This window comes from Gopherus flavomarginatus, chromosome 3 (genome assembly GCF_025201925.1).
Source record: "Gopherus flavomarginatus isolate rGopFla2 chromosome 3, rGopFla2.mat.asm, whole genome shotgun sequence".
Lineage (NCBI taxonomy): Eukaryota > Metazoa > Chordata > Testudines > Testudinidae > Gopherus > Gopherus flavomarginatus.
The window spans coordinates 288,901,931-288,926,125 of record NC_066619.1 but is presented as its reverse complement, the minus strand read 5'-3'; the positions used below and the strand labels follow the sequence as shown (position 1 = coordinate 288,926,125).

General features: G+C 49.1%; 1 protein-coding gene across 1 annotated transcript in view; it reads right to left on the bottom strand.

The window, feature by feature from the left end:
* SEMA4F (ssemaphorin 4F) overlaps positions 1-24,195 on the bottom strand; it is a 208,169-nt gene that overhangs the window by 33,637 nt on the left and 150,337 nt on the right. The window contains exons 9-11 of the mRNA XM_050946080.1: positions 9,983-10,130; positions 6,315-6,537; positions 5,012-5,121 (exon numbers count right to left, since the gene is read on the bottom strand). Coding sequence (XP_050802037.1) covers positions 5,012-5,121; positions 6,315-6,537; positions 9,983-10,130 — 481 coding nt within the window. The remainder of the gene's footprint in view (positions 1-5,011; positions 5,122-6,314; positions 6,538-9,982; positions 10,131-24,195) is intronic.

Below are 24,195 nucleotides of genomic sequence, written 5' to 3'. Positions count from 1 at the left end.
ATCCTGCCCATCAGTTCCTAAGGGAGTCAAAGTCTGCTTTTCTGAAGCCCAGGATCTGTATTTTGCTACTCTCCTTTCTTCCTTTTGTGAGGATCCTGAACTCAACCATCTCATGGTCACTGCTGCCTAGGTTGCCACCTACTTCTACTTCCCCTACCAATTCTTCCCTATTTGTAAGCAGCCGGTCTAGAGGAGAATGGCCCCGGTTGGTTCCTCCAGTAGTTGTACCAGGAAGTTGTCCCCAACACTCTCCAAAAACTTCCTGGATTGTCTGTGCACTGTTGTATTGCTCTCCCAGCAGATGTCAGAGTGATTGAAGATATCCATTAGAACCAGGGCCTGTGTTCTGGAAACTTCAGTTAATTGTGGGAAGAAAGCCTTGTCTACCTCATCCTCCTGGTCCGGTGGTCTATAGCACACGCCCACATCACCACCACCCTTGTTGCTCTTGCTTCTAAACTTAACCCAAAGACTCTCAACAGGTTTTTTCTCCAGTTTCATACTGGAGCTCTGAGCAATCATACCACTCTCTTACATACAGTGCAACTCCTCCACCTTTCCTTCCCTGCCTGTCCTTCCTGAAAGGTTTATACCCATTCATGACAATGCTCCAGTCATGTGAGCTACCCCACCAAGTTTCTGTTATTCCAATCACATCATAGTTCTTTAACTGTGCCAGTACTTCCAATTCTTCTTGCTTGTTTCTCAGACTTCTTGCGTTCATGTACATGCACCTAAGATAACTAGCCGATTGCCCTGCTTTCTCAGTATGAATCAGGAGGCCCCCCCATTGCACCCTCCTCCTTGTGTTTCCTCCCGGTATCCCACTTCCCCACTTACCTCAGGGCTTAGATCACCGTCCCCTGGTGAACCTAGTTTAAAGCCCTCCTCACTAAGTTAGCAAGCCTGCCTGCGAAGATGCTCTTCCCTCGCTTCATTAGGTGGATCCCATCTCTTTCTAGCAATCCTTCTTCCTGGAACAACATCCTGTGGTTGAGGAATCCAAAGCCCTCTCTCCGACACCACCTGCGTAACCACACATTTACCTCCACAATTTGACGGTCCCTACCTGGGCCTTTTCCTTCAACAGGAAGGATGGACGAGAACAACACTTGCGCCTCAAATGCCTTTATCCTTCTTCCCAGAACCATAGTCTGCAGTGACCTGCTCAAGGTCATTCTTGGCAGTGTCATTGGTGCCCACGTGGAGCATTGTGGTGCCCACGAACTCATACAAGCTTGCAGCATTCAGCGGCATAACTGGACACTGCAAGATGGAAGTTCCTAGGGTTGTGTCTGGGACCAGAGATATTGGCTAGCTGCACAATCCACAATCGGTTGCACAATCCAAGCAGCGACTAGCCAAAAGTGCTCACTCATGTAGCTGGGAGCAGCTTACATGCTAGAGGCTGTGTGGGAACAACCCAGGAGTGGGGTTCTCACAGCAGAGCAGGGGAAGGCTGGCTCCCAGAGTCAAGGATTGGAGTGACCTAGCAGATCACCAGTCCAGATAACACCAGGGGAACATCACAGCCGTGCAGCAAGCAGGGTATATGTGTGGCTTGTTACGTCACACTTCTAGATCTGGTGGAATTTTCCGTCAGTGGGGGAACTGCATTGTCCTCCCCAGGGGTCCAAGGACAGAACATAGGACATGTCCCTGCTCCATGAATATGATGGATAGATGTGACATGCAGAGGTTCATAACTTCTCTAATAACTAAATACTCAGGCTGCTCTATGTAACAAATAAAGGGTAAGTTTCCTTCGACATGGTCCGGGGCCAGAAGATGAAGCTAGATAAACTCAGACTAGAAGTAAGGGGCAAATATTTTGTTTAACAGTGAGAGGAATTAATCACTGGAACAACTGACCGAGGGATGTGGTGCATTCTCCATCACTTGGAGTCTTTAGATCCAGGCCTGGCTCTCCACAGGATCTGCTCTAGCTCAGACAGAAATTATGGGCTGGATGCAGGAATCACTGGGTGAGGTTTTCTGGTCAGTGCTACACAGGAGGTCAGATTACATGAGCAGAGATCCCTTCTGCCCTTGAAATCTGTACATCTGGGAATCTCTTACACCCCAGTGACCAGGTCCCTCCCCACCCCATTGATTTCTGAGGCTTTTCTATCATTTGACAGGCTGGTGCAGTCATTATGCCATCCCCATCAACACCATGCACCCCTTGCTGAAGTATCTTGAGCAGCCTTGGTGGCAGAGTGCAACAGGGAAGCAGTGACATTTAGAAACAGGGAGTACAGCATCACAGCTACAAGGTCCCCTAAGGCCGAGGCACCAGGTGCTCAGTGCTGATAGCAGATTTTCAAAGACCAAGCACTGCCCACACTGTGCTTTGAAAAATTTCCATGCAGTCTGAGAGACTAAATCTGAGCCTCTAGAAGGGTCCCTTTGACAATCCTCATGCACCTCCAGCATGCACTGCATGTAGGCTTGTCAGTAACCTACTCCCAGATTTGGACCTTAGCGTCCAAAATATGGGGGTTAGCATGAAAACCTCCAAGCTTAGTTACCAGCTTGGACCTGGTACTGCTGCCACCACCCAAAAAATTAGAGTGTTTTGGGGCACTCTGGTCCCCACAAAAACCTTCCCTGGGGACCCCAAGACCCAAATCCCTTGAGTCTCACAACAATGGGAAATAACTCTTTTCCCTTCCCCCCTCCAGGTGCTCCTGGAGAGATACACAGAAGCAACCTCTGTGAATCTAAGCAGAGGGAGTCCACCCTCTCCAATTCCAGTCCTGGAACAAAAAGCACTTCCCTCTTCACCCAGAGGGAATGCAAAGTCAGGCTAGTAAATCTAACACACACAGATTTCCCTCTGACTTCTTCCTCCCACCAATTCCCTGGTGAGTACAGACTCAATTTCCCTGAAGTTCCTCACTAAAGAAAAACTCCAACAGGTCTTAAAAGAAAGCTTTATATAAAAAAGAAAGAAAAATACATACAAATGGTCTCTCTGTATTAAGGTGACAAATACAGGGTCAATTGCTTACAAGAAATATTGAATAAACAGCCTTATTCAAAAGAATACAATTTAAAGCACTCCAGCAACTATAGACATGTAAATACAAAAGAACCTAAAAATCCCCTATCTGATCTTTGGTACTTACAACTGGGAAACAGAAGATTAGAAAGCAGGAAATAGAAAAATCCTCCTCATAGCTGAGAGAGATTCAGGCAGACGACAAAGGACCCAGACACAAACTTCCCTCCACCCAGAGTTGAAAAAAATCCTGTTTCCTGATTGGTCCTCTGGTCAGGTGCTTCAGGTTACTTTTTTTTCAGGTGAAAGAGACATTAACCCTTAGCTATCTGTTTATGACAAGGCTCTATAACCCCATGAGCCTCTGGGTGCCTCTCCTGCATAGATCTTTGCATTCCTCCCACTCTGTGCAGCTTCCTATCACCTCCTTCACAAATCAGGCAGGGATCAGCCAATGGGACACTCTTCCTCTCTGGTGTGAGGAGGAGTGTAATTCAACAAGTGGAATATAGCCAGCCACTTGAATAACATTTTGAGTGGGAGTTGTCTCTCTGGGGATGGGTGAAGGGGGAAGTGAGACGGGTGCGAGAGCTGAGACTCAGCAAACTGCGCAATGAATAGGAAGACATCCTCAAACAGGAACTCCCAAGGGAGACAGAGCAGATCCAGCTCAGTGCTAGCACGTCCATCAGACAACGACTTGCTGTACTGCAGCAGCAAGAAAGGAGCTGGACGGGATCACAGCCACATCTCTTGAACTAAAAATTTGGATTCACAAAGGAGCACATGCCCAGCCCAATAGAAACTGCTCTTCTAAGAGCTCCGGTTCAGTGCCAAGCATGGATCCATCCATATGGTAACTCTCAGAAGAGCAATCTATGACCCAGGTACAGAGAACTGAACAGTCTCCTGCCTATGAGGTGAAAAGATTAAGGGTGTGATCATTAGGGCAGAGAAGTGTAATGTATTGTGGGGAATGTCCACTCACAGCTGAACAAAACGCTCCTGGAGACTAGAGGAACAGCCTGTAAACCTGCAAGGACCTGAGAAAGGAACTGCAGACAGGGCCAACGGAGCTGATCTGTCTCCCCACCTCACACTGAGTCTGGAATCAGGAAGTCGGCCCAAGGTACCTGAGAAATTCTCTCTCTGCCTTGGATGGCACCATGACACCTATATACCCTGATTCCCTGGAATCGGGCCCCGTGCCTAAGAGGGCCCCACGTCTTAGGCACCTTTTTAATTTAAAAAAAATTTTTTTTTTAATATACCTGGCGGCGGTCTGGGTCTTCGGCGGCAGGAGGTCCCTCACTCAGTCTGGGCCTTTGGTGGCATTTTGGCGGCAGGGGGTTCCTTCAGTGCCGCGGAAGACCCAGAGTGAGTGAAGGACTCCCTGTTGCAAAGTGTCGCCAAAGACCCGGACCGTCGCTGGGTATTCAAATCGGGCCCCACAGTTCCTAAAGCCGGCCCTGTATATATTGCTGGAGCTGCCAGCCACAAAGGGAAGGCCCATGAGCATAAGGATAGCACTTTTGTGACTAGTAGCCCACAGCTGCGGGAATCACTCCCTGCACAAATCTCAGTGCTGCCAGGACCACATATTAAACTCACGTGATCACCATTCCTACAGCAACCAGCCGACGCGGACGGGGGAAGAAAAACAAGATTCCATGGAACTTCTAATATATAACCTGTCAGATGTACAGTTGCCATGGTGCTGAGCACAGTATAAGCACTCAGGCAGATAACTGGGGCGTATGGGTAAGGGAGGAATCTATTACCCTCACCAACAGGGAGCAATGGAACCCAGTAAACCTCATTTGCCAGTGAATCAAGGATAAGGAAGGTAGGGGCCAGGCAGCCACTTTTTGGATTTGATCCAGCAGACCCCCATTTTCCCACCCTGTACGTGTTGTTTCCTTTTCAAATACCATGTGTCCATCAGTGCTTGGAACATGCCAGCCTAGTTGGAGCTAGCTCCAGGCACCCAGGGGCTTGTTCTCTCACCTCGTGGAGCTGCAGGTTCTGAATTGGCTGGGGCTCTGGGAATAGTGTCAGATCCTCAATGATGACAGCTTTTTGGGCAATCTTCACTGCTTTGTGCAAATGTCCATCCTCTGCAAAGGAAAGGCCAGAGCAGGGGAAGAGATTAGATCAGCACCACCATCTGGTGCCACAGCAGCAGAAACAAATTCCACAACTGTCCCTTCCCAAAAGGGCCTCAGCTCCCATGCCAGGGGGTGGCCATTCTTGCTCTCACCTCAGATAGCTGACCCTCAGCCTGCATCTCAAGCCCTCCCTGACACCTCCTCTCTCCATCACTGTGGACAACATCAGCATCTGCCTGTCACTCAGTCCCATATTGCAGAGGTCCCCTTTGACTCTGGATGTGAGGACCTAGAGAGAGGTCATACCATGTTCATGTCTTGCAGATTCTTTCTGCATAATGTCTCTAAAATATGGACTCTCCTACCCACCCACACGGCTAAAATTCTCATCTGGGCTCTGGTTCTCACACATCTCCATTACTGAACATCCTTCTCCCTGGCCTAGACAAATGTAGTCTTGCCCAATGCACAGCATTCAGAATACTGCTGCAAAGATTGTTTTCCTAGCTCATTGCTTTGACCATGCTAGCCCCTCCCCGCATACCTCCACTGGTTCCCCCTTTTCTGTCACTTCAGACATATGCCCTTGTCTTTGCTTTCAAGCCCCTTTGCAACCTATTCCCACTATTGCTATCATCTCTCATTAACTACTGAAATGCTGACTCCTGCTCAAGTCAGACCATCATGACAGCTTCCTCTGCCCACTTGTTACATTTTCAAACAAACATTTTGTGCCTTCTCTCCTGTTACCCCCACAGTTGGGAGATGATCCCAGTAAACAGCCCCCAAACTAACTCATTATCCTCCTTCAAAACCCTCCTTTGCTGTGAAGTCTAAAAAAAAAAATTGACAATGGTGCTAGTGTGCTGAGCCCACTTCCTACCATGCTGACCAATATTGTCTGTTTCTTGGTACTCCCCTCTCAGTCTGTCTGTGTCCATCTCTTGTGTTATTCTTAGACTGTAAGCTCCTTGGGGCAGGGGTTTGTTTATTCTGCATTTGTACAGTGCCTAGCACAATGGGGTCCAGGTCCATGACTGGGCTCCAGGAGCTACAATACAAATAATCAATCATCTCTCCACTCCATGTGGCTGCCCCCAGGTGACTGCACCTGATTTATAGCAATACTCTCCCAACCTGTGCCCATTCTTTCCCTGTGCCTGTCCATTCCTGTCTCCACCCAGTGCTGCCATCTCCCTCACCGGTCCCCAGGTACAGCATATCATATTCCTGCCCAGAGACGCTTCTGACACGATGTACTGCAATTCTGAGGTACTGTGTGTCCAGCTTGACCAACACGGGCCCCATTTCCAGTGGATGAACAATCTGGTCCATGAGAGGATGATCTCGGACAAATGTCAGAACACGGTCAGGCAGTGCCAGCGAGGAGCCAAAGCCAGCCAGCTTCATGCTCTTGGTAATGCACTGTGGGTAAAAAACAGGAAGACATGTTCAAATGACCTGGGCAGCAGAACACCTGGACTGGATGTTGTTTCCTAGTCAGAAACTGGTAATTCCACTCCTTCAGTACCCTCGGGATCTTCTGAATACAAAATATGGTGCATACAACCTGCATATGGGGTTTCATACACACAGTAGCAAATCATCTTGTGTTTCAGCAAATTCCACTGGGACTGGGGCTAACTCCACAATGGCCCATTCAGGCTTTTAAGGCACATCTCAGAGCAATAGAGGGACTACTTAGCTGCCCTTACAAACAGGTCACAAAGGTATCTACAGGCTAATGGCTGACTGGGGAGATGGTTAATAGCTTAACTAAGCACCTGAGAAAGGGGGATATAATGAGAAGCATTAGAAACTACTGCCATCTCTGCCTACAACAAATCCTCCCCAGATAAAATCTGCCCTCTCACAGAGACAATCAGTTATTTTTGGCAATTATAATTGCTAATTTTGGGACTTCGGTGTTTTGCCATTTTCACCTTTGCTGTATTTGTGCATTTTGCCTCGGAAGTTTTACTTGTAATTAATTTTTATATATTTTTAAAGTATGTTTTTTTGCTCAGGAATTTTTTAAGTATTAGTGTTTTGCCTTGAGTGCTTTATTAGGCACGTCTGATAAAATCAGTTAATTTTTTAAAGAGGCATTCTGCTATAGTAGCACTTTTTTTAATAAGAAGTTACAGTAGCAACTTCTGTGCGGCCTGGAATTGCAGGATTGAGCACAGCGCTTGCTGGCCTGCACAAATGTACATGAGATTAACAAACACTAGCGTCCCACCTCTCATTCAACGTTACCCCTTCCGAGCAGTTAGGTTGCGACCCAACACTGCTTGGTTTGACTGATGTTTTGGCTGGATGGCTCCTCGCTCAGCGCGCCAATTTGTTGATAAATTGGGCACAGTTAATTGCTTGACCATACTTTGGTTTGTTATGAAATATACTTACGAGACAAATAACCAACGTTAGTTAGGTTTATTGCTATAAGCCATTATAATATAACACAGGAAAAAAGGTTTTATACTGGGGTGGGCAAACTTTTTGGCCTGAGGGCCACATCGGGGTATGAAAATTGCATGGCAGGCCATGAATGCTCACAAAATTGGGGGTAGAGGTGCAGGAGGAGGTAAGGGCTCCAGCTGGGAGTGCGGGCTCTGGGGTGGGGCCAGAAACGAGGAGTTCAGGGTGCAGGGGGGTTAGGCTCTGGGATTGGGGGTGAGGCTGGGGCTGAGGGGTTTGGATGGCGGGAGGGGGATCAGGGCTGGGGCAGGCTGTTGGGGTGGGGAGGGTGAGGGCTCTGGCTGGGGGTGCGGGGTCTGAGGTGGGGTTTGGGGCACAAGAGGAGGCTCTGGGCTAGGATCAGGGCTGGCTCCAGGGTTTTTGCTGCCCCAAGTGGGGGGGGGTGGGGGAGGAAAGCCGCAATCATGATCAGCACCTGCTCCACCGCACCACTTTTTTCTGCAGTGGCAATTTGACAGCCGGTCCTTCCCTCTGAGAGGGACAGAGGGACTCGCCACCGAAGAGCCCAACGTGCCACCCCAAGCACCTGCTTGCTGAGCTGGTGCCTGGAGCCGGCCCTGGCTGGGATCGAGGGTGGGAGGGGGAGATCAGGACTGTGGCAGGGGACTAGGGTGCAGGGGGTGCTCAGGGGTGCAGGCTTCGGGTGGCGTTTACTGGAAGCATGTTCCCCCTCCGGCTCCGAGGCATGGCCAGACGGCTCTGCAAGCTTCCCCCTCCACAGGCACCATCCATGGAACCGTGGCCAATGGGAGCTGCAGGGTTGGTGACTGCGGACGGCATAGTGTGCAGAGCCGCCTGGTCATACGTCCACGTACTACGTAGGAGACGGAATGGGGTCATGCCAGCTGCTTCCTAGGAGCCGGGCAGAGTGGAGCAAACCCCTAGACACCGCTCCCTGTCTGGAGCACTGGAACGGGGCAAACCTCCAAACCTGCTCCCCAGCGGGAGCTGACGGCTGGATGTGGCCCATGGGCTATAGTTTGCCCACCTCTGTTTTATACAATACCAGTCTCCAGGAAGCTACCTCATACAGTGTTGTTATATTTACTTTATAGAATCACAGAATCACAGAATATCAGGGCTGGAAGGGACCTCAGGAGGTCATCTAGTCCAAACCCCCGCTCAAAGCAGGACCAATTCCCTACTAAATCATCTCAGCCAGGGCTTTGTCCACCCTGACCTTAAAAACCTCTAAAGAAGGAGATTCCAGCACCTCCCTAGGTAACCTATCCAAGTGCTTCACCACCCTCCTAGTGAAAAAGTTTTTCCTAATATCCAACCTAAACCTCCCCCACCGCAACTTGAGACCATTACTCCTTGTTCTCGTCTGTTTATGTGGAAAGTGGACTCCCAAAGTTACACCCTAAAGCCATTTTTATATCCTGTTTACAAGTAAAAGGTATTGTGTACACTATTTGAAACTAAATTTAACCAATTAGGTTTTTACTTTTTTTTTTTTTTTAAAATAACATGGTGTAACCCTTATCGTTTTATTCTGTACACATGCATTTTAGGTACCAAAAGGTATGACTTCACCTTCCAGTTTTGGACTAGGGTAGAACAATTATTTGTTATGTCCTCTTCCTTTGGGACATTCCAACACAGGCCTGTGAGAGAAACTTTCTTTTTGCTCCTATGATAAAGCACTCATCTGTACCAATTTTGACAGCTTTTTTATTTGCGTAAGCCAACACTTATTTTAAGTATCAGAAGGGTAGCCGTGTTAGTCTGGATCTGTAAAAGCAGCAAAGAGTCCTGTGGCACCTTATAGATTAACAGATGTATTGGAGCATGAGTTGCCACAGGACTCTTTGCCACTTATTTTAGTGAATGCAAAGGTTATGGGACACTTAGCATAAGTTATCAGGGTTATATAAAAATTATAGGCCAATTTAGGCTATATAACTGCTATAATATTTGTGCTTACTGCATACTGAGATAGATAGGTAGATATGTGTATGAATGATATGGTACACATTATTAATATGATACATATATATATATTAGGAAGCATATGTTAGTTCAGGGCCGGCTCCAGCGTTTTTGCTGATCCAAGCAGGAGGGAAAAAAAAAAGGCCGCAATTGGCGGCACTTCGGTGGCAGCTCTACTGCCGCTGCTTCAATCTTCGGTGGCAATTTGGCAGCAGGTCCTTCCCTGACAGAGGGACCTGCCACTGAATTGCCGCCGATGAGCCAGATGTGCCGCCCCTTTCCATTGGCTGCCCCAAGCACCTGCTTGCTGCGCTAGTGCCTGGAGCCGGCCCTGTTTGTCAACACCTCCCTCACTGCCCCACCCAGTGTTCTAGGCCAAAGCCTGAAGGTCACAGTCCTGTTCATGAAAAAGAAAAAAAGAAGAGATCTGTATGTCAGCACAGTTCTCATCACTTACTGCGCCTGGCCGTGGCTCAGGGACATCCCCACCCATGATACTTGTCCACTTGTCACAATCATGTTCAAATTCCTTGAAACGGCCGTTCATGGCTTTCTGGATGTCCCAAATGCTGTAGGCACAGACAGCTGAGACCTGCCCGCCATCCCTGAAGGAGAAACAGAAAGAGAGGTTAATTAGCTGTAAGAGAAGCTTTGAGCAGATTGTCAGGGGAGGATCCTCAGACTCCGAGTGGCATCAAGGAATGACTTGTGTGAAGTTAAATAAGGAGTGTGGCCCATACAACCTCTCAAGTTTCTATTCAGCATATCAAAAAAGATTTAGAGGTGACTTGATTATAAATACCATCATGGAAGAAAAATGCCAGGTACTAAAGGGCACTTTAATGTAGCAGAGAAAAGCATAACAAGACTCAATGGCTTGATTCTGGAGGCAGATAATTCAAATCAGAAGTTAGGGACAATAAAAAAAAACAACAGATTAGCCGTTGGACCAAAGTATCATGGGCAGTGGTGAATTCTCCAGCTCTTGATGTTTTCAGATCAGTACCAGATGCCTTTATGGAAGGTGTGCCTTAGTCACACACCATACAGGGGTAACTGAGTGAATGTAATGGCCTGTGATGTACAGGAGGTCACAATAGGTGACCTAATGGCCCCTTTGGCCTTAAACTCTATGAATCCAGTTATAGGCATTATCAGTAGAGCTATGCACTTTGGGGAAATTCACTCATGAGTGGTAAGAAACCCCTAAAGAGCAGGGAACGAGGAAGATAGTTAGATAAGTGACTGAAAAATTGCTCTCCTGAACTAGGCACCAGATGTCAAAGCTAGGGCAAAAGTGATGCTATGAAGGTAGGAATTGAGCTCTGTATAGTTCTACACTGAGGACATTACAGAAAGCAAGCCTTGTAAGACACCTTGGTTGCAGTGGGATGGGATAGCTGCTAACCCACAGCATGTTCCTATAGAGGATTTGACCCAGTGGGATCTATCTATCAGGAGGAAATAGCCTGTCCCCTAACTCTACTTGGGGGATTGTTCCATTAGGTAGCAGTTAGGAGCACTTTTAATGTCATGCATACGTGTGTGTCAGGGTGTATGCTAACCTCCATTGAAGGGGAAAGATTTGGGGAAGACAAGAGAAAATCAGTAACCACGTTAGGGAAGAAATTGGGGTGTGGGCCCATTACCCATTTGTCTTCAGCGAAAGCTGTGTAAGTAGGGCTCAGCGGTAAAGGATGGGACGCTAGTTCTCCTGGCAGATGTGTCACCATAAAACATTATAACAGTAGATGCAGAAGACCTGGCACAGGCAAAGGCAGCTTCGCATGTCAAATCCAGGGGTTCCCAAGTATCAGACCTACATATCACAGTGTGGCACTGTTGCAGAACTTGGGACAGGTCGTTTGATAAAATGGTTGTTTTCCTATATTTTAGCTGTTGTACTTCAAGATGTGTTGTGTCTCTCTTCTTCTTTGGTGTGGGCGCACCCGGGGTGCTCAAGCCAAAGAGTTCATGACACAGCATGTGCCCTGCACCTCCTGACTAGGGTGGTCAGGTGTCCAGTTTTTGACTGGAAAGTCCAGTAAAAAAAGGGGACCAGACACCAAAAGTCAGATTACTGTGGATAGGGAAGGAAGGGGAGGGGAAGGACCCGGTCATCAACCTGCCCCAACCCCTGCTCAGCCAGGGCGGCCTCCTACCTGCATCACATGGGCAGGCAGTAGGCTCCACATCAGGCTGCAGCTCCTGTCCCAGCTCCAGAACAGAGGGAGCCCAGCTGGGGAGAGGGAGGGAGGTGGAGAGGATTGAGCAACCAGGAAGGGGGAGAGGGGAGAGCAGTGAGTGACTGGGGAAGAGGCAGGACAGGGGGAAGGGTCTAGGGGCAAAAGAGGTGGGGCAGAGAGAGAGAGAGAGAGAGAGTGTGTGTGTGTGGGGGGGGGGGGTTTCCAAAAATTAGAAAGTTAGCAACCCTGCTCTCCACACCATGGGCCAAAGGCATAAATGGTGGAGTCCCCAATCCCCTTTCAGTTCCTTCACACCAGAATCATGATGAGATAGACTCCAAGGAAGAGGAGAAAGAGTGTAGGCTGTGGGTTCTCACACAGTTACAACGCAGTTAAGTAACAGATTTTTCTTCTTTATGTGACTGCACACATCCATTCCACTTAGATGACACCCAAGCTGTGCATCATGGCGGTGGGGCCTGGAGTCAATTTGAAAAGGGATTGCACCGTTGCTCTCCTAAAGTTAAGTCAGCTTTGGAAAGTGCAATAACCACACAATGCCTGGCAAAGATATGCCTCGAGGACCATGTCTCTGCTTTACAGATGTCCTCTATAGGCACATTTTTCAACAAAGTCAGGCAAGTTGCTTGGGCTGTGGTAGAATGCACTGCCACTCTTGGAGGACATAAAGTGTTAGCTAGCTCATAAATGAGGGTTGCCAAGCCTCCAGGATTGTCCTGGAGTCTCCACAAATTAAAGATTAATCTGTAATTAAAGATTATGTAAGGTGATGAAACCTCCAGGAATATGTCCAATCAAAATTGGCAAACCTACTCATAACATGAGATTATCCAGTGAGAAATTTCCTGGGCTGGAACTGCCTGACCCTTTATCCTTCCTGGATGGGACATACCATATATACTTGCTCATAAGCCGAATTTTTTTAGTAAAAAAGGGAAGCACCAGAGATGGGGGTTGGCTTATGAACGGGTATAGAGAGGGAGAGATGGGACACAGCCCCTCCCCCTGAACGGAGAGAGCAAAGAGAGGCAGCACAGCCGGCAGAGACAAAAGGGAAGAGACAGGGCCAGAGTCTCTCCGCTTCTGGCCACGCTGTTCTCCCCTCAGCCTCTGAAGTAGTTGCAGCTCCGGGGCTGGTAGGCTGCAGGGATGCCGCTTGGCCCCGCCCCCCAGAGCAGGCTGTGGCCACGCCGCCCAGCCCAGCTCTCTGGAACTTGCTGCAACCGTGCTGCCCAGCCTGCTGAAGCAGCTCCAGTCAGGTCAGAGACATCCTCCCCTGGCCCTCCCCAGATAAGGTGGGAAGGGGTGGGATGGAGAGAGTGTGGAGGTCCCAGGCTAGGGGTGGGGTCATGTTGGGGGTGGTCACAGGGGTTACTCCCCTGACTCCCAGCTTCTCCCCCCCAAAAAATGTCCCAGCTCCTCAGGGTAAGCAGCTGACATGCCGGGACACTTTGTTTACTTAGGTTTACCTCCATGCCTGCAGATGCTCGAGGTAAACAAACCATCTTAGCCCACCAGCGGCTTATCCTGATGGCCCAGGAGCCAAAGTTTGCTGACCCCTGAATTATAAGGTCAGCTTATGAACGGGTCACAACAATTTTCCATTTTTACATATCCATTTTGGGAGGTGTCGGCTTATAAACGAACTGACTTATGATTGAGTATATACGGTAAATAGATGTGGGCTATATAAAAAGAGGACACAACAAACATCTAGTGTAGGGAGTCTCTCCTCATCCTTATGCACACAGGTTTCAGAGGAAAAGGTAGGCAGATGGATTGTCTGATTATGGTGAGAGCTGGACATCACCTTCATTAGAAATTCCAGATGTGGTTTCATTGAGACTTTGTATTTATAGAATGTGGTACGGGGGACCTGTCATCAGGACTTGCAGCTCTGCCCACTTCTCTTGCCCACGTGATAGAATCACAGAATATCAGGGTTGGAAGGGACCTCAGGAGGTCATCTAGTCCAACTCCCTGCTCAAAGCAGGACCAATTCCCAACTAAATTGTCCCAGCCAGAGCTTTGTCAAGTCTGACCTTAAAAACCTCTAAGGAAGAAGATTCCAGCACCTCCCTAGGGAACCCATTCCAGTGTTTCACCACCCTTTCAGTGAAAAAGTTTGTCCTAATATCCAACCTAAACCTGCCACACTGCAACTTGAGACCATTACTCTTTGTCCTGTCATCAGGCTCTGCATCCGACGAAGTGGGTATTCACACACAAAAGCCCATGCTTTCTAGTCTATAAGGTGCCACAGGCCTCTCTGCTACTTTTACAGGTCCAAACTAACATGGCTACCCCTCTGATACCAGGTACCACTGAGAACAGTCTAGATCCATCCTCTTTGGAACCACCCTTCAGGTAGCGGCCAACAGCAGAGGGAGTGGCGAACAGCAGAGGTTAACAGAGGAAGCTTGCCTAGGATCTGTCTGTGAGGAGGTACGCTAAGTGCTGCAATTAGGGGGGGCTGTGTTGGTGAGTATCTGAGTGTCTGTTGCAGGGGACAGTTTGTCAGTTTGACCGTGTGCTTGATTGTTTGTTTGAACAGTGTGAATTGGGAGTGCTTTGTTCCAGGTGGGCCTTGAGTGGGCCTGACTGCTATAAAAAGGCAGTCAGCAGCGAACCAGCTAAGCGGCGAACAGCAGAGGCTGACAGAGGGAGTTTGCCTGGGGAGGGCCCATTGAGGTTTTCACCTCACGGGCTTCTGTGAGTTGCTGCAACAGCTGAGGAAGCTCTTAAAAGCAAGAAATTATGGAAGGTGAGCACTCAGCTGTTGTATCCTGCACAGGTTGTGCCATGTTTGTCTTTCTTCCACAGGCCAGAAGCGACTTTGTCTGTACAAAGTGCAAGCTGGTCTCTATATTGGAAGAGAAGGTTCGAGGTCTGGAGCAACAAGTATTGACCCTGCATTGCATAAGAGAAAATGAAGATTTCCTGGACAGATGTCAGGATATGCTTCTACGGGCACAACATCCTGAAGAATCAGAGCAGACTGTGCAGAGGGGAGAGAGGGACCGTGAAGAAATTTGGCAGCATCTGACCTCCAGAAGAAGAAAGAAGAGCATCCATGTACCAGCAATGGAGATACAGATGAGCAATCATCTTCATGTTCTTTCCACAGGTACTAATGCGGAGAGTGGAGTAGATGGTACATCTGAGAGAAGGGAGCAGAAGGAGACTCCACCGATTGGAAGGCAAGAGATACACTGTCCTAGGGATGGGGGTTCCATGACCACCACTCCCAAGACAAGGAGGAGGGTGGTGGTGGTTGGGGACTCCCTTCTCAGGGGGACTGAGTCATCCATCTGCCGCCTCGACCAAGAAAACCGAGAGGTCCGCTGCTTGCCAGGAGCTGGGATTCACGATGTGACAGAGAGACTGCCGAGACTCATCAAGCCCTCAGATCACTAACCCTTCCTGCTTCTCCATGTGGGCACCAATGATACTGCCAAGAATGACCTTGAGCGGATCACTGCAGACTACGTGGCTCTGGGAAGAAGGATAAAGGAGTCTGAGGCGCAAGTGGTGTTCTTGTCCATCCTCCCTGTGCAGGGAAAAGGCCTGGGTAAGGATCATCAAATTGTGGAAGTCAATGAATGGCTACACAGGTGGTGTCGGAGAGAAGGCTTTTGAGTCTTCGACCATAGGATGGTGTTCCAAGAAGGAGGAGTGCTAGGCAGAGACGGGCTCCACCTAATGAAGAGAGGGAAGAGCATCTTTGCAAGCAGGCTGGCTAACCTGGTGGGGAGGGCTTTAAACTAGGTTCACTGGGAAAAGGAGACCAAAGCCCTGAGGTAAGTAGGGAAATGGGATACCAGGAGGAAGCATGAGCAGGAGAGTGCAAGATGGGAGGACTCCTGTCTCAGACTGAGAAAGTGGGACAATCAGCGAGTTATCTTAAGTGCCTGTACACAAATGCAAGAAGCATGGGAAACAAGCAGGGAGAACTGGAAGTCTTGGCACAGTCAAAGAACTATGATGTGATTGGAATAACAGAGACTTGGTGGGATAACTCACATGACTGGAGTACTGTCATGGATGGCTATAAACTGTTGAGGAAGGACAGGTAGGGCAGAAAAGATTGGGGAGTTGTATTGTATATAAGAGAGCAGTATGACTGCTCAGAGCTCCGATATGAAACTGCACAAAAACCTGAGAGTCTCTGGATTAAGTTTAGAAGTGTGAGCAACAAGGGTGATGTCGTGGTGGGAGTCTGCTATAGACCACCAGATCAGGGGGATGAGGTGGACGAGGCTTTCTTCCGGCAACTAGCAGAAGTTACTAGATCGCAGGCCCTCTTTCTCATGGGAGACTTTAATCACCCTGATATCTGCTGGAAGAGCAATACAGCGGTGCACAGACAATCCTGGAAGTTTTTGGAAAGTGTTGGGGACAATTTCCTGGTGCAAGTGCTGGAGGAACCAACTAGGGGCAGAGCTCTTCTTGACCTGCTGCTTACAAACAGAGAAGAGTTAGCAGGGGAAGCAAAAGTAGATGGGAACCTGGGAGGCAGTGACCATGAGATGGTCGAGTTCAGGATCCTGACACAAGGAAGAAAGGAGAGCAGCAGAATACAGATCCTGGACTGCAGAAAAGCAGACTTTGACTCCCTCAGGGAGCTGATGGGCAGGATCCCCTGGGAAAATAACATGAGGGGGAAAGGAGTCCAGGAGAGCTGGCTGTATTTTAAAGAATCCTTCTTGAAGTTGCAGGAAAAAACCATCCCGATGTGTAGAAATATGGCAGGCGACCAGTTTGGCTTAATAGTGAAATCCTTGCTGATCTTAAACGCAAAAAAGAAGCTTACAAGAAGTGGAAGATTGGACAAATGACCAAGGAGGAGTATAAAAATATTGCTCGGGCATGCAGGAATGAAATCAGGAAGGCCAAATCACACTTGGAGTTGCACCTAGCAAGAGATGTGAAGGGTAACAAGAAGGGTTTCTTCAGGTATGTTAGCAACAAGAAGAAAGTCAAGGAAACTATGGGCCCCTTACTGAATGAGGGAGGCAACCTAGTGACAGAGAATATGGAAAAAGCGAATTTACTCAATGCTTTTTTTGCCTCTGTCTTCACAAACAAGGTCAGCTCCCAGACTGCTGCACTGGGCAGCACAGTATGGGGAGAAGGTGATCAGCCCTCTGTGGAGAAAGAAGGCGTTCAGGACTATTTAGAAAAACTGGACGAGCACAAGTTTATGGGGCCGGATGCGCTGCGTCCGAGGGTGCTAAAGGAGTTGGCGGATGTGATTGCAGAGCCATTGGCCATTATCTTTGAAAACCCATGGCGAACAGAGGTGGTCCCAGATGACTGGAAAAAGGCTACTGCAGTGCCCATCTTTAAAAAAAAGGGAAGGAGGAGTATCCGGGGAACTACAGGCCAGTCAGCCTCACCTCAGTCTCTGGAAAAATCATGGAGCAGGTCCTATAGGAATCAATTCTGAAGCACTTAGAGGAGAGGAAAGTGATCAGGAACAGTCAGCATGAATTCACTAAGGGCAAGTCATGCCTGACTAACCTAATTGCCTTCTATGATGAGATAACTGGCTCTGTGGATGAGGGGAAAACAGTGGATGTGCTATTCCTTGACTTTAGCAAAGCTTTTGATACAGTCTCCCACAGTATTCTTGTCAGCAAGTTAAAGAAGTATGGGCTGGACGATTGGACTATAAGGTGGATAGAAAGCTGGCTAGATCGTCAGGCTCAGTGAGTAGTGATCAATGGCTCCATATCTAGTTGGCAGCCAGTTTCAAGTGGAGTGCCCCAAGGGTCGGTCTCGGGACCAGTTTTGTTCAATATCTTCATTAATGATCTGGAGGATGGCATGGACTGCACTCTCAGCAAGTTTGCAGATGACACTGAACTTGGAGGAGTGGTAGATACGCTGGAGGGTGGGGCTAGAATACAGAGGGACCTAGACAAATTAGAGGCGTGGGCCAAAAGAAACCTGATGAGGTTCAACAAGAACAAGTGCAGAGTCCTGCACTTAGGACGGAAGAATCCCATTCACTGTTACAGACTAGGGACAGAATGGTTAGGAAGTAGTTCTGCAGAAAAGGACCTATGGGTTACAGTAGACCAGAAGCTGGATGTGAGTCAACAGTGTGCCCTTATTGCCAAGAAGGCTAATGGCATTTGGGGCTGTATAAGTAGGGGCACTGCCAGTAGATCGAGGGACATGATCATTCCCCTCTATTTGACATTGGTGAGGCCTCATCTGGAGTACGGTGTCCAGTTTTGGGCCCCACACTACAAGAAGGATGTGGAAAAATTGGAAAGAGTCCAGCGGAGGGCAGCAAAAATGATTAGGGGGTGAAGCACATGACTTATGAGGAGAAGCTGAGGGAACCGGGATTGTTTAGTCTGCAGAAGAGAAGAATGAGGGGGGATTTGATAGCTGCTTTCAACTACCTGAAAGGGGGTTCCAAAGAGGATGGATCTGGACTGTTCTCAGTGGTACTCGATGACAGAACAAGGAGTAATGGTCTCAAGTTGCAGTGTGGGAAGTTTAGGCTGGATATTAGGAAAAACTTTTTCACTCAGAGAGTGGTGAAACACTGGAATGGGTTACCTTGGGAGGTGGTGGAATCTCCTTCCTTAGAGATTTTTAAGGTCAGGCTTGACAAAGCCCTGGCTGGGATGATTTAGTTGGGAATTGGTCCTGCTTTGAGCAGGAGGTTGGACTAGATGACCTCCTGAGGTCCCTTCCAACCCTGATATTCTATGATTCTAGTTGAAAGCAGCTATCAAATCCCCCCTCATTCCTCTCTTCTGCAGACTAAACAAACCCAGTTCCCTCAGCATCACCTCATAAGTCATTTGCTCCAGCCCCCTAATCATTTTTGTTGCACTCCGCTGGACTTCTTGGCAGCAAGGACACACTGTTGATATTAGAACTAATTTTTAAACAATCAATTTTTAAGCACCCAGAGGATATAGCTAACATGAATATGTCAAGCAATTTGTCACGTAACTTCCTTTAACAGCATTAGTGCCCTAGTGCAGTGGTTCTCAAATTTTTGTACTGGTGACCCCTTTCATATACCAAGCCTCTGAGTGTGATCCCCTTATAAATTAAAAACACTTTTAAATATATTTAACACCATTACAAATGCTGGAGGCAATGCGGGGTTTGAGGTGCAGCTTGCAACCCCCCATGTAATAATTTTGTGACCCCTGAGGAGTCCTGATCCCCAGTTTGACAACCCCATTCTCAAAAGCTAACTAGGGAAACGTGTTGTAGAAGAAATTACTACAATAACGCCTCACTTAAATAACATTGTTTTGTTGTTACATTGCAGATCAATTAGAGAACATGGTCATTTAAAGTTGCGCAATGCTCCCGTATAACGCTGTTTGGCAGCCACCTGCTTTGTCCACTGCTTGCAGAAAGAGCAGCCCATTGGAGCTAGCTGGTAGGGGCTTGGAACCAGGGTGGACCGGCAGCTCCCCATCAGCTCCCCTAAGTTCCCTGTGTGGCAGCTGCCCAACAGGCTACGAATTGCCATCAGTTCAGCTGTCCCTCCCTCCACTGCCCTGTGCTGCTCCTGCCCTGTGCCTTGGAGCTGCTCCCAGGAGCCTCCTGCTTGCTGTGTGGGGAGGAGGGGGGAAGGGGAAGAAGGAGGCTGATGTCAGGGTGTCTCTCTCCCCCCTGCTCCTGCCCCACATTTACCCCATCTCCATAGAGCGGGATGGGGGGGAGGAACACGACAGGGCTCAGGATGGAGGGAGCTTGCTCACAGCAGCTGCTGTCTCAACTTGCTGATCTACTTAAAAGGCAGTGTACTTAGACTGGGGTCAGTGTACTTAAAGGGGCAATGTGCATCTCCCTCTCTCTCTCTCACACGGTGTGTGTTTCTGTCTACCATGCTGTCTCCCCTCCCTCCATTTATGCTGCCTTGTAGAGTGTGAGGCTACATTAACAACGTGTTAACCTTTGAGGGCTCAGCCGAGTGCTAGTTCATCATTTAGCAGTAAGGCATTCCCTGGGAAATATCCTACCCTCTTCCACCTTCTGACTCCACCTCAACCAAGCTTCATAATCATCATTGCTGTGAACAGTATTAACTTGTTTAAAACTTATACTGTGTATAAATATATATAATATAGTCTTTTGTCTGGTGAAAAACATTTCCCTGGTATCTAACTCTCCCCCACCCCCCGGCCACATTTACATTAATTCTTATGGGAAAATTGGATTCGTTTAACATCATTTCGCTTAAAGTTCCATTTTTCAGGCACATAACTACAACGTTAAGAGAGGAGTTTGAAAGACCAAACTCAAAGAATAGTTATCAATGGTTTACTGTCAAACTGAGAGGACATATCTAGTGGGTTCTCACAGAGATCTGGTACTACTGAATATTTTCATCAATTACATCAATAATGGAGTGGAGACTATGCTCATACAATTTGTGGATGACACAAAGCTGGGAGGGGTTGCCAGTGCAAAGTACTACACTTAAGAAGGAAAAATTAAAAAGACGGTTACTCACCTTTGTAACTGTTGTTCTTCGAGATGTGTTGCTCATATCCATTCCAATTAGGGACCATATCCATTCCAATTAGGTGTGCGCGCGCCACGTGCACGTTCGTCGGAGATTTTTTTTTTTTTACCCTAGCAACACCCGGTGGGTCGACTGGGCGCCCCCTGGCATGGCGCCGCTATGGCACCAAATATATACCCCTGCCGACCCATCCGTTCCTCAGCTCCTTCTTGCCAGCTACTCTGACAGTGGGGAAGGAGGGCGGGTTTTGGAATGGATATGAGCAACACATCTCGAAGAACAACAGTTACAAAGGTGAGTAACCGTCTTTTCTTCTTCGAGTGCTTGCTCATATCCATTCCAATTAGGTGAATCCCAAGCCTTACCTAGGCGGTGGGGTCGGAGTGAGAAACTGCAGAATGCAAAACTGCTAAGCCGAAGGCTGCATCGTCTCTGGATTGTTGCACCAGGGCATAATGGGAAGCAAAGGTGTGTACCGAAGACCACGTAGCAGCCCGACATATCTCCTGAATAGGTACTTGGGCTAAGAAGGCAGTCGACGAGGCCTGGGCCCTGGTAGAATGTGCGGTAATATGACCGGGAGAGGTATGCGCTAGATCATAGCAAGTCCGGATGCATGCTGTTACCCAGGACGAAATCCTCTGAGAAGAGACGAGCTGGCCTTTCATCCAGTCCGCCACTGCAACGAAGAGTTGGGGCGTTTTGCGGAAAGGTCTCGTATCGTCAATATAGAAGGCGAGCGCCCTATGGATGTCAAGCGAATGTAACTGCTGCTCCGTACGAGATGTATGCAGTTTGGGGAAGAAGACTGGGAGGAATATGTCCTGGTTGAGGTGAAAGGCCGAGACTACTTTCAGGAGGAATGCTGGATGTGGGCGTAGCTGCACCTTGTCTTTGTGGAACACCGTGTACGGTGGGTCCACCATCAGAGCCTGAAGCTCAGAGACTGTCCTAGCCGATGTAATGGCCACAAGGAAGGCTGTTTTCCATGATAAGTATAGGAGTGAGCAGGTTGCTAATGGCTCGAACGGGGGGGACATAAGTCTCGTCAGGACTAAACTGAGGTCCCAGGAAGGGGCGGGGCGACGTACTAGGGGGTATAGACGCTCCAGGCCTCTGAGGAATCTTGAGTCCATAGGGTGGGAGAAGACGGAGTAAGCTCCTTCTCCAGGGTGGAAAATAGAAATAGCTGCCAAGTGCACTTGCAAAGATGAGATAGCACGGCCTTGTTGTTTAAGATACCAGAGGTACTCCAAAATAGTGGGGATGGGAACCTCTGTAGGTGTGACATTTCGCATTTGGCACCAGCAAGAAAACCGCTTCCACTTGACTAAGTAAGTAGACCGAGTAGAAGATTTCCTGCTACACAGGAGTATCTCTTGCACCAGTGCAGAGCAGCGTAACTCCGATTGGGTTAACCATGCAGGAGCCACGCCGTTAGATGGAGGGATTGCAGGTCTGGGTGGAGAAGCCTGCCATGGTCCTGCGTTATCAGATCCTGATGAAGGGGCAGGGGGATCGGGTTGGCTATTGAGTGGTCCAGCAACGTGGTATACCAGTGTTGTCGGGGCCATGCAGGGGTGATCAGGATCAGTCGAGCCCTGTCCCTGCAAAGCTTTACGAGAACCCTGTGCACCATCGGGAAAGGCGTAAAGCAGGTGGTTCGCCCAAGAGATTAGGAAGGCGTCCAATATTGAGCCCGGGGCGAGACCCTGGAAGGAGCAGAACCTCTGACACTTCCTGTTGTTGCGGGAAGCGAAGAGGTCTACGTGGGGAAAGCCCCACTTCTGGAAGATGGAATGTGCAATGTCCGGGCGAAGTGACCACTCGTGGGAGAGAAAGGATCTGCTGAGATGGTGTGCCAGAGTGTTCTGGACCCCTGGGAGGAAAGATGCTACAAGGTCTATGGAGTGGGCTATACAAAACTCCCACAGTTGGATCACCTCCTGAAAAAGGGGGGAGGATCGAGTCCCTCCCTGCTTGTTTATGTAGTGCATTGCTGTTGTGTTGTCCATGAGTACTAGAACACAACCGCCCTGCAGATGATGTTGGAACGTCTGGCAGGCGAGGCGAACTGCTCTCAGCTCCCAGACGTTTATGTGCAACGCCAGCTCTTGAGAAGACCAGAGACCTTGCATGCGACGATGGCCTAGGTGTGCTCCCCAGCCAAGAGATGACGCATCCGTCGTTAGGGATACTGAGGGCTCTCTCAGTTGGAACGGCATTCCTGCACACACCAGGGCAGATGTTAGCCACCAGTTGAGGGAGCCTAAGACGCTCTGAGGAACAGTGACGACCATGTCTATGGCATTCCTGCCTGGACGGTAAACCGAGGCGAGTCAGGTTTGAAGGGGACGCAGGCGTAATTTGGCATGCTTGGTTACAAAAGTGCACGTGGCCATGTGACCGAGAAGAGTGAGGCAGGTGCGGGCCGAGGTCGTCGGAAAAATTCAGAGGCTTTCTATGACCGAGGCTATTGCCTGAAAGCAGGACAGTGGAAGGCAGGCTGTTGCGAGTTTTGAGTCTAGCACGGCCCCAATGAATTCTATTCTTTGAGTGGGCACTAGAGTAGACTTCTCTAGATTGATCATCAGGCCCAACGCTCGAATAGGTCCATGATGACGGCAACATGCCTGGTAACTTGGGCTTCGGAGGTCCCGCGAATAAGCCAGTCGTCTAGGTAAGGAAAGACGTGTATTCATCAACGACGGAGGAAGGCGGCCACTACAGCCATGCACTTTGTGAATACGCGTGGGGCGGTGGAGAGGCCAAACGGAAGGACCGCAAATTGAAAATGTTGATAGTGCACCTTAAACCGTAGGTACCGTCTGTGCAGAGGGTAAATGGTGATGTGAAAGTATGCGTCCTTCATGTCGAGAGCAGCGAACCAGTCTCCGGGATCCAAGGATGGGATGATGGTCCCCAGGGACACCATGCGGAACTTCAACTTTTTAGAAAGACGTTGAGACCGCGCAGGTCCAAGATAGGTCGAAGACCTCCTTTCGCCTTGGGGATTAGGAAATATCGGGAGTAAAATCCCTTGCCCCTGAACTCCTCCGGCACCTCCTCTATAGCTCTGATAGAGAGGAGCGTACGAACCTCTTGCCAGAGGAATTGCTCGTGAGAGGGATCCCTGAAGAGGGACGGGGAGGGAGGGTGGGAAGGAGGGGGTGAAATAAATTGGAGTGGTATCCAGACTCCACCGTGAGTAGGACCCAACGATCTGAGGTTAATTGGGCCCACACAGGGAGGAAGGAGGAAAGGTGGTTGGAAAACTGGAGGGGATCTTGGGGAAGGACTGGTGCTCTGCTCTCGGGCGCACCTTCAAAAGTTCGGTTTTGGTCCCGCTGATGGTTTGGCGGAACCGTTATTCTGGCTCCCTTGGGAACCCGATTGCCGTCTGCGGTTCCCGCGACCACGCCTCCTGCTAAAATCTTGTCGTGGTCTGCGTGGTGGGTAAGGGCGCTGAGGTTGGGTACGGAAGGACCTCCGTTGGGTTTGCAGGGTATGCATCCCGAGGGAACGCATGATGACGCGATTGTCTTTGAGACTCCGGAGTCTAGAGTCCGTTTTCTGAGAGAAAAGGCCCTGTCCCTCAAACGGAAGGTCCTGAATAGTGTGTTGCAGTTCAGGAGGTAGACCTGAGACCTGTAACCACGATATTCTCCGCATCGTAATCCCCGAGGCCACAGTTCTGGCCGCCGAGTCAGCAGCATCGAGGGAGGCTTGCAGGGAAGTTCGTGCTTTCTTCTCTTCCTAAAGAAGGGCTTGAAATTCCGGGCACGTGTCCTGTGGGACCAGTTCAGCGAACTTACTCACCGATTGCCAGGTATTATAATTATATCTGCTGAGCAGGGCCTGTTGGTTGGCTACCCGTAGCGGGAGGCCCTTGGAGGAGTAAACTTTACGCCCCAGCAGATCCATCCGTCTAGCCTCCTGCGATTTTGGGGC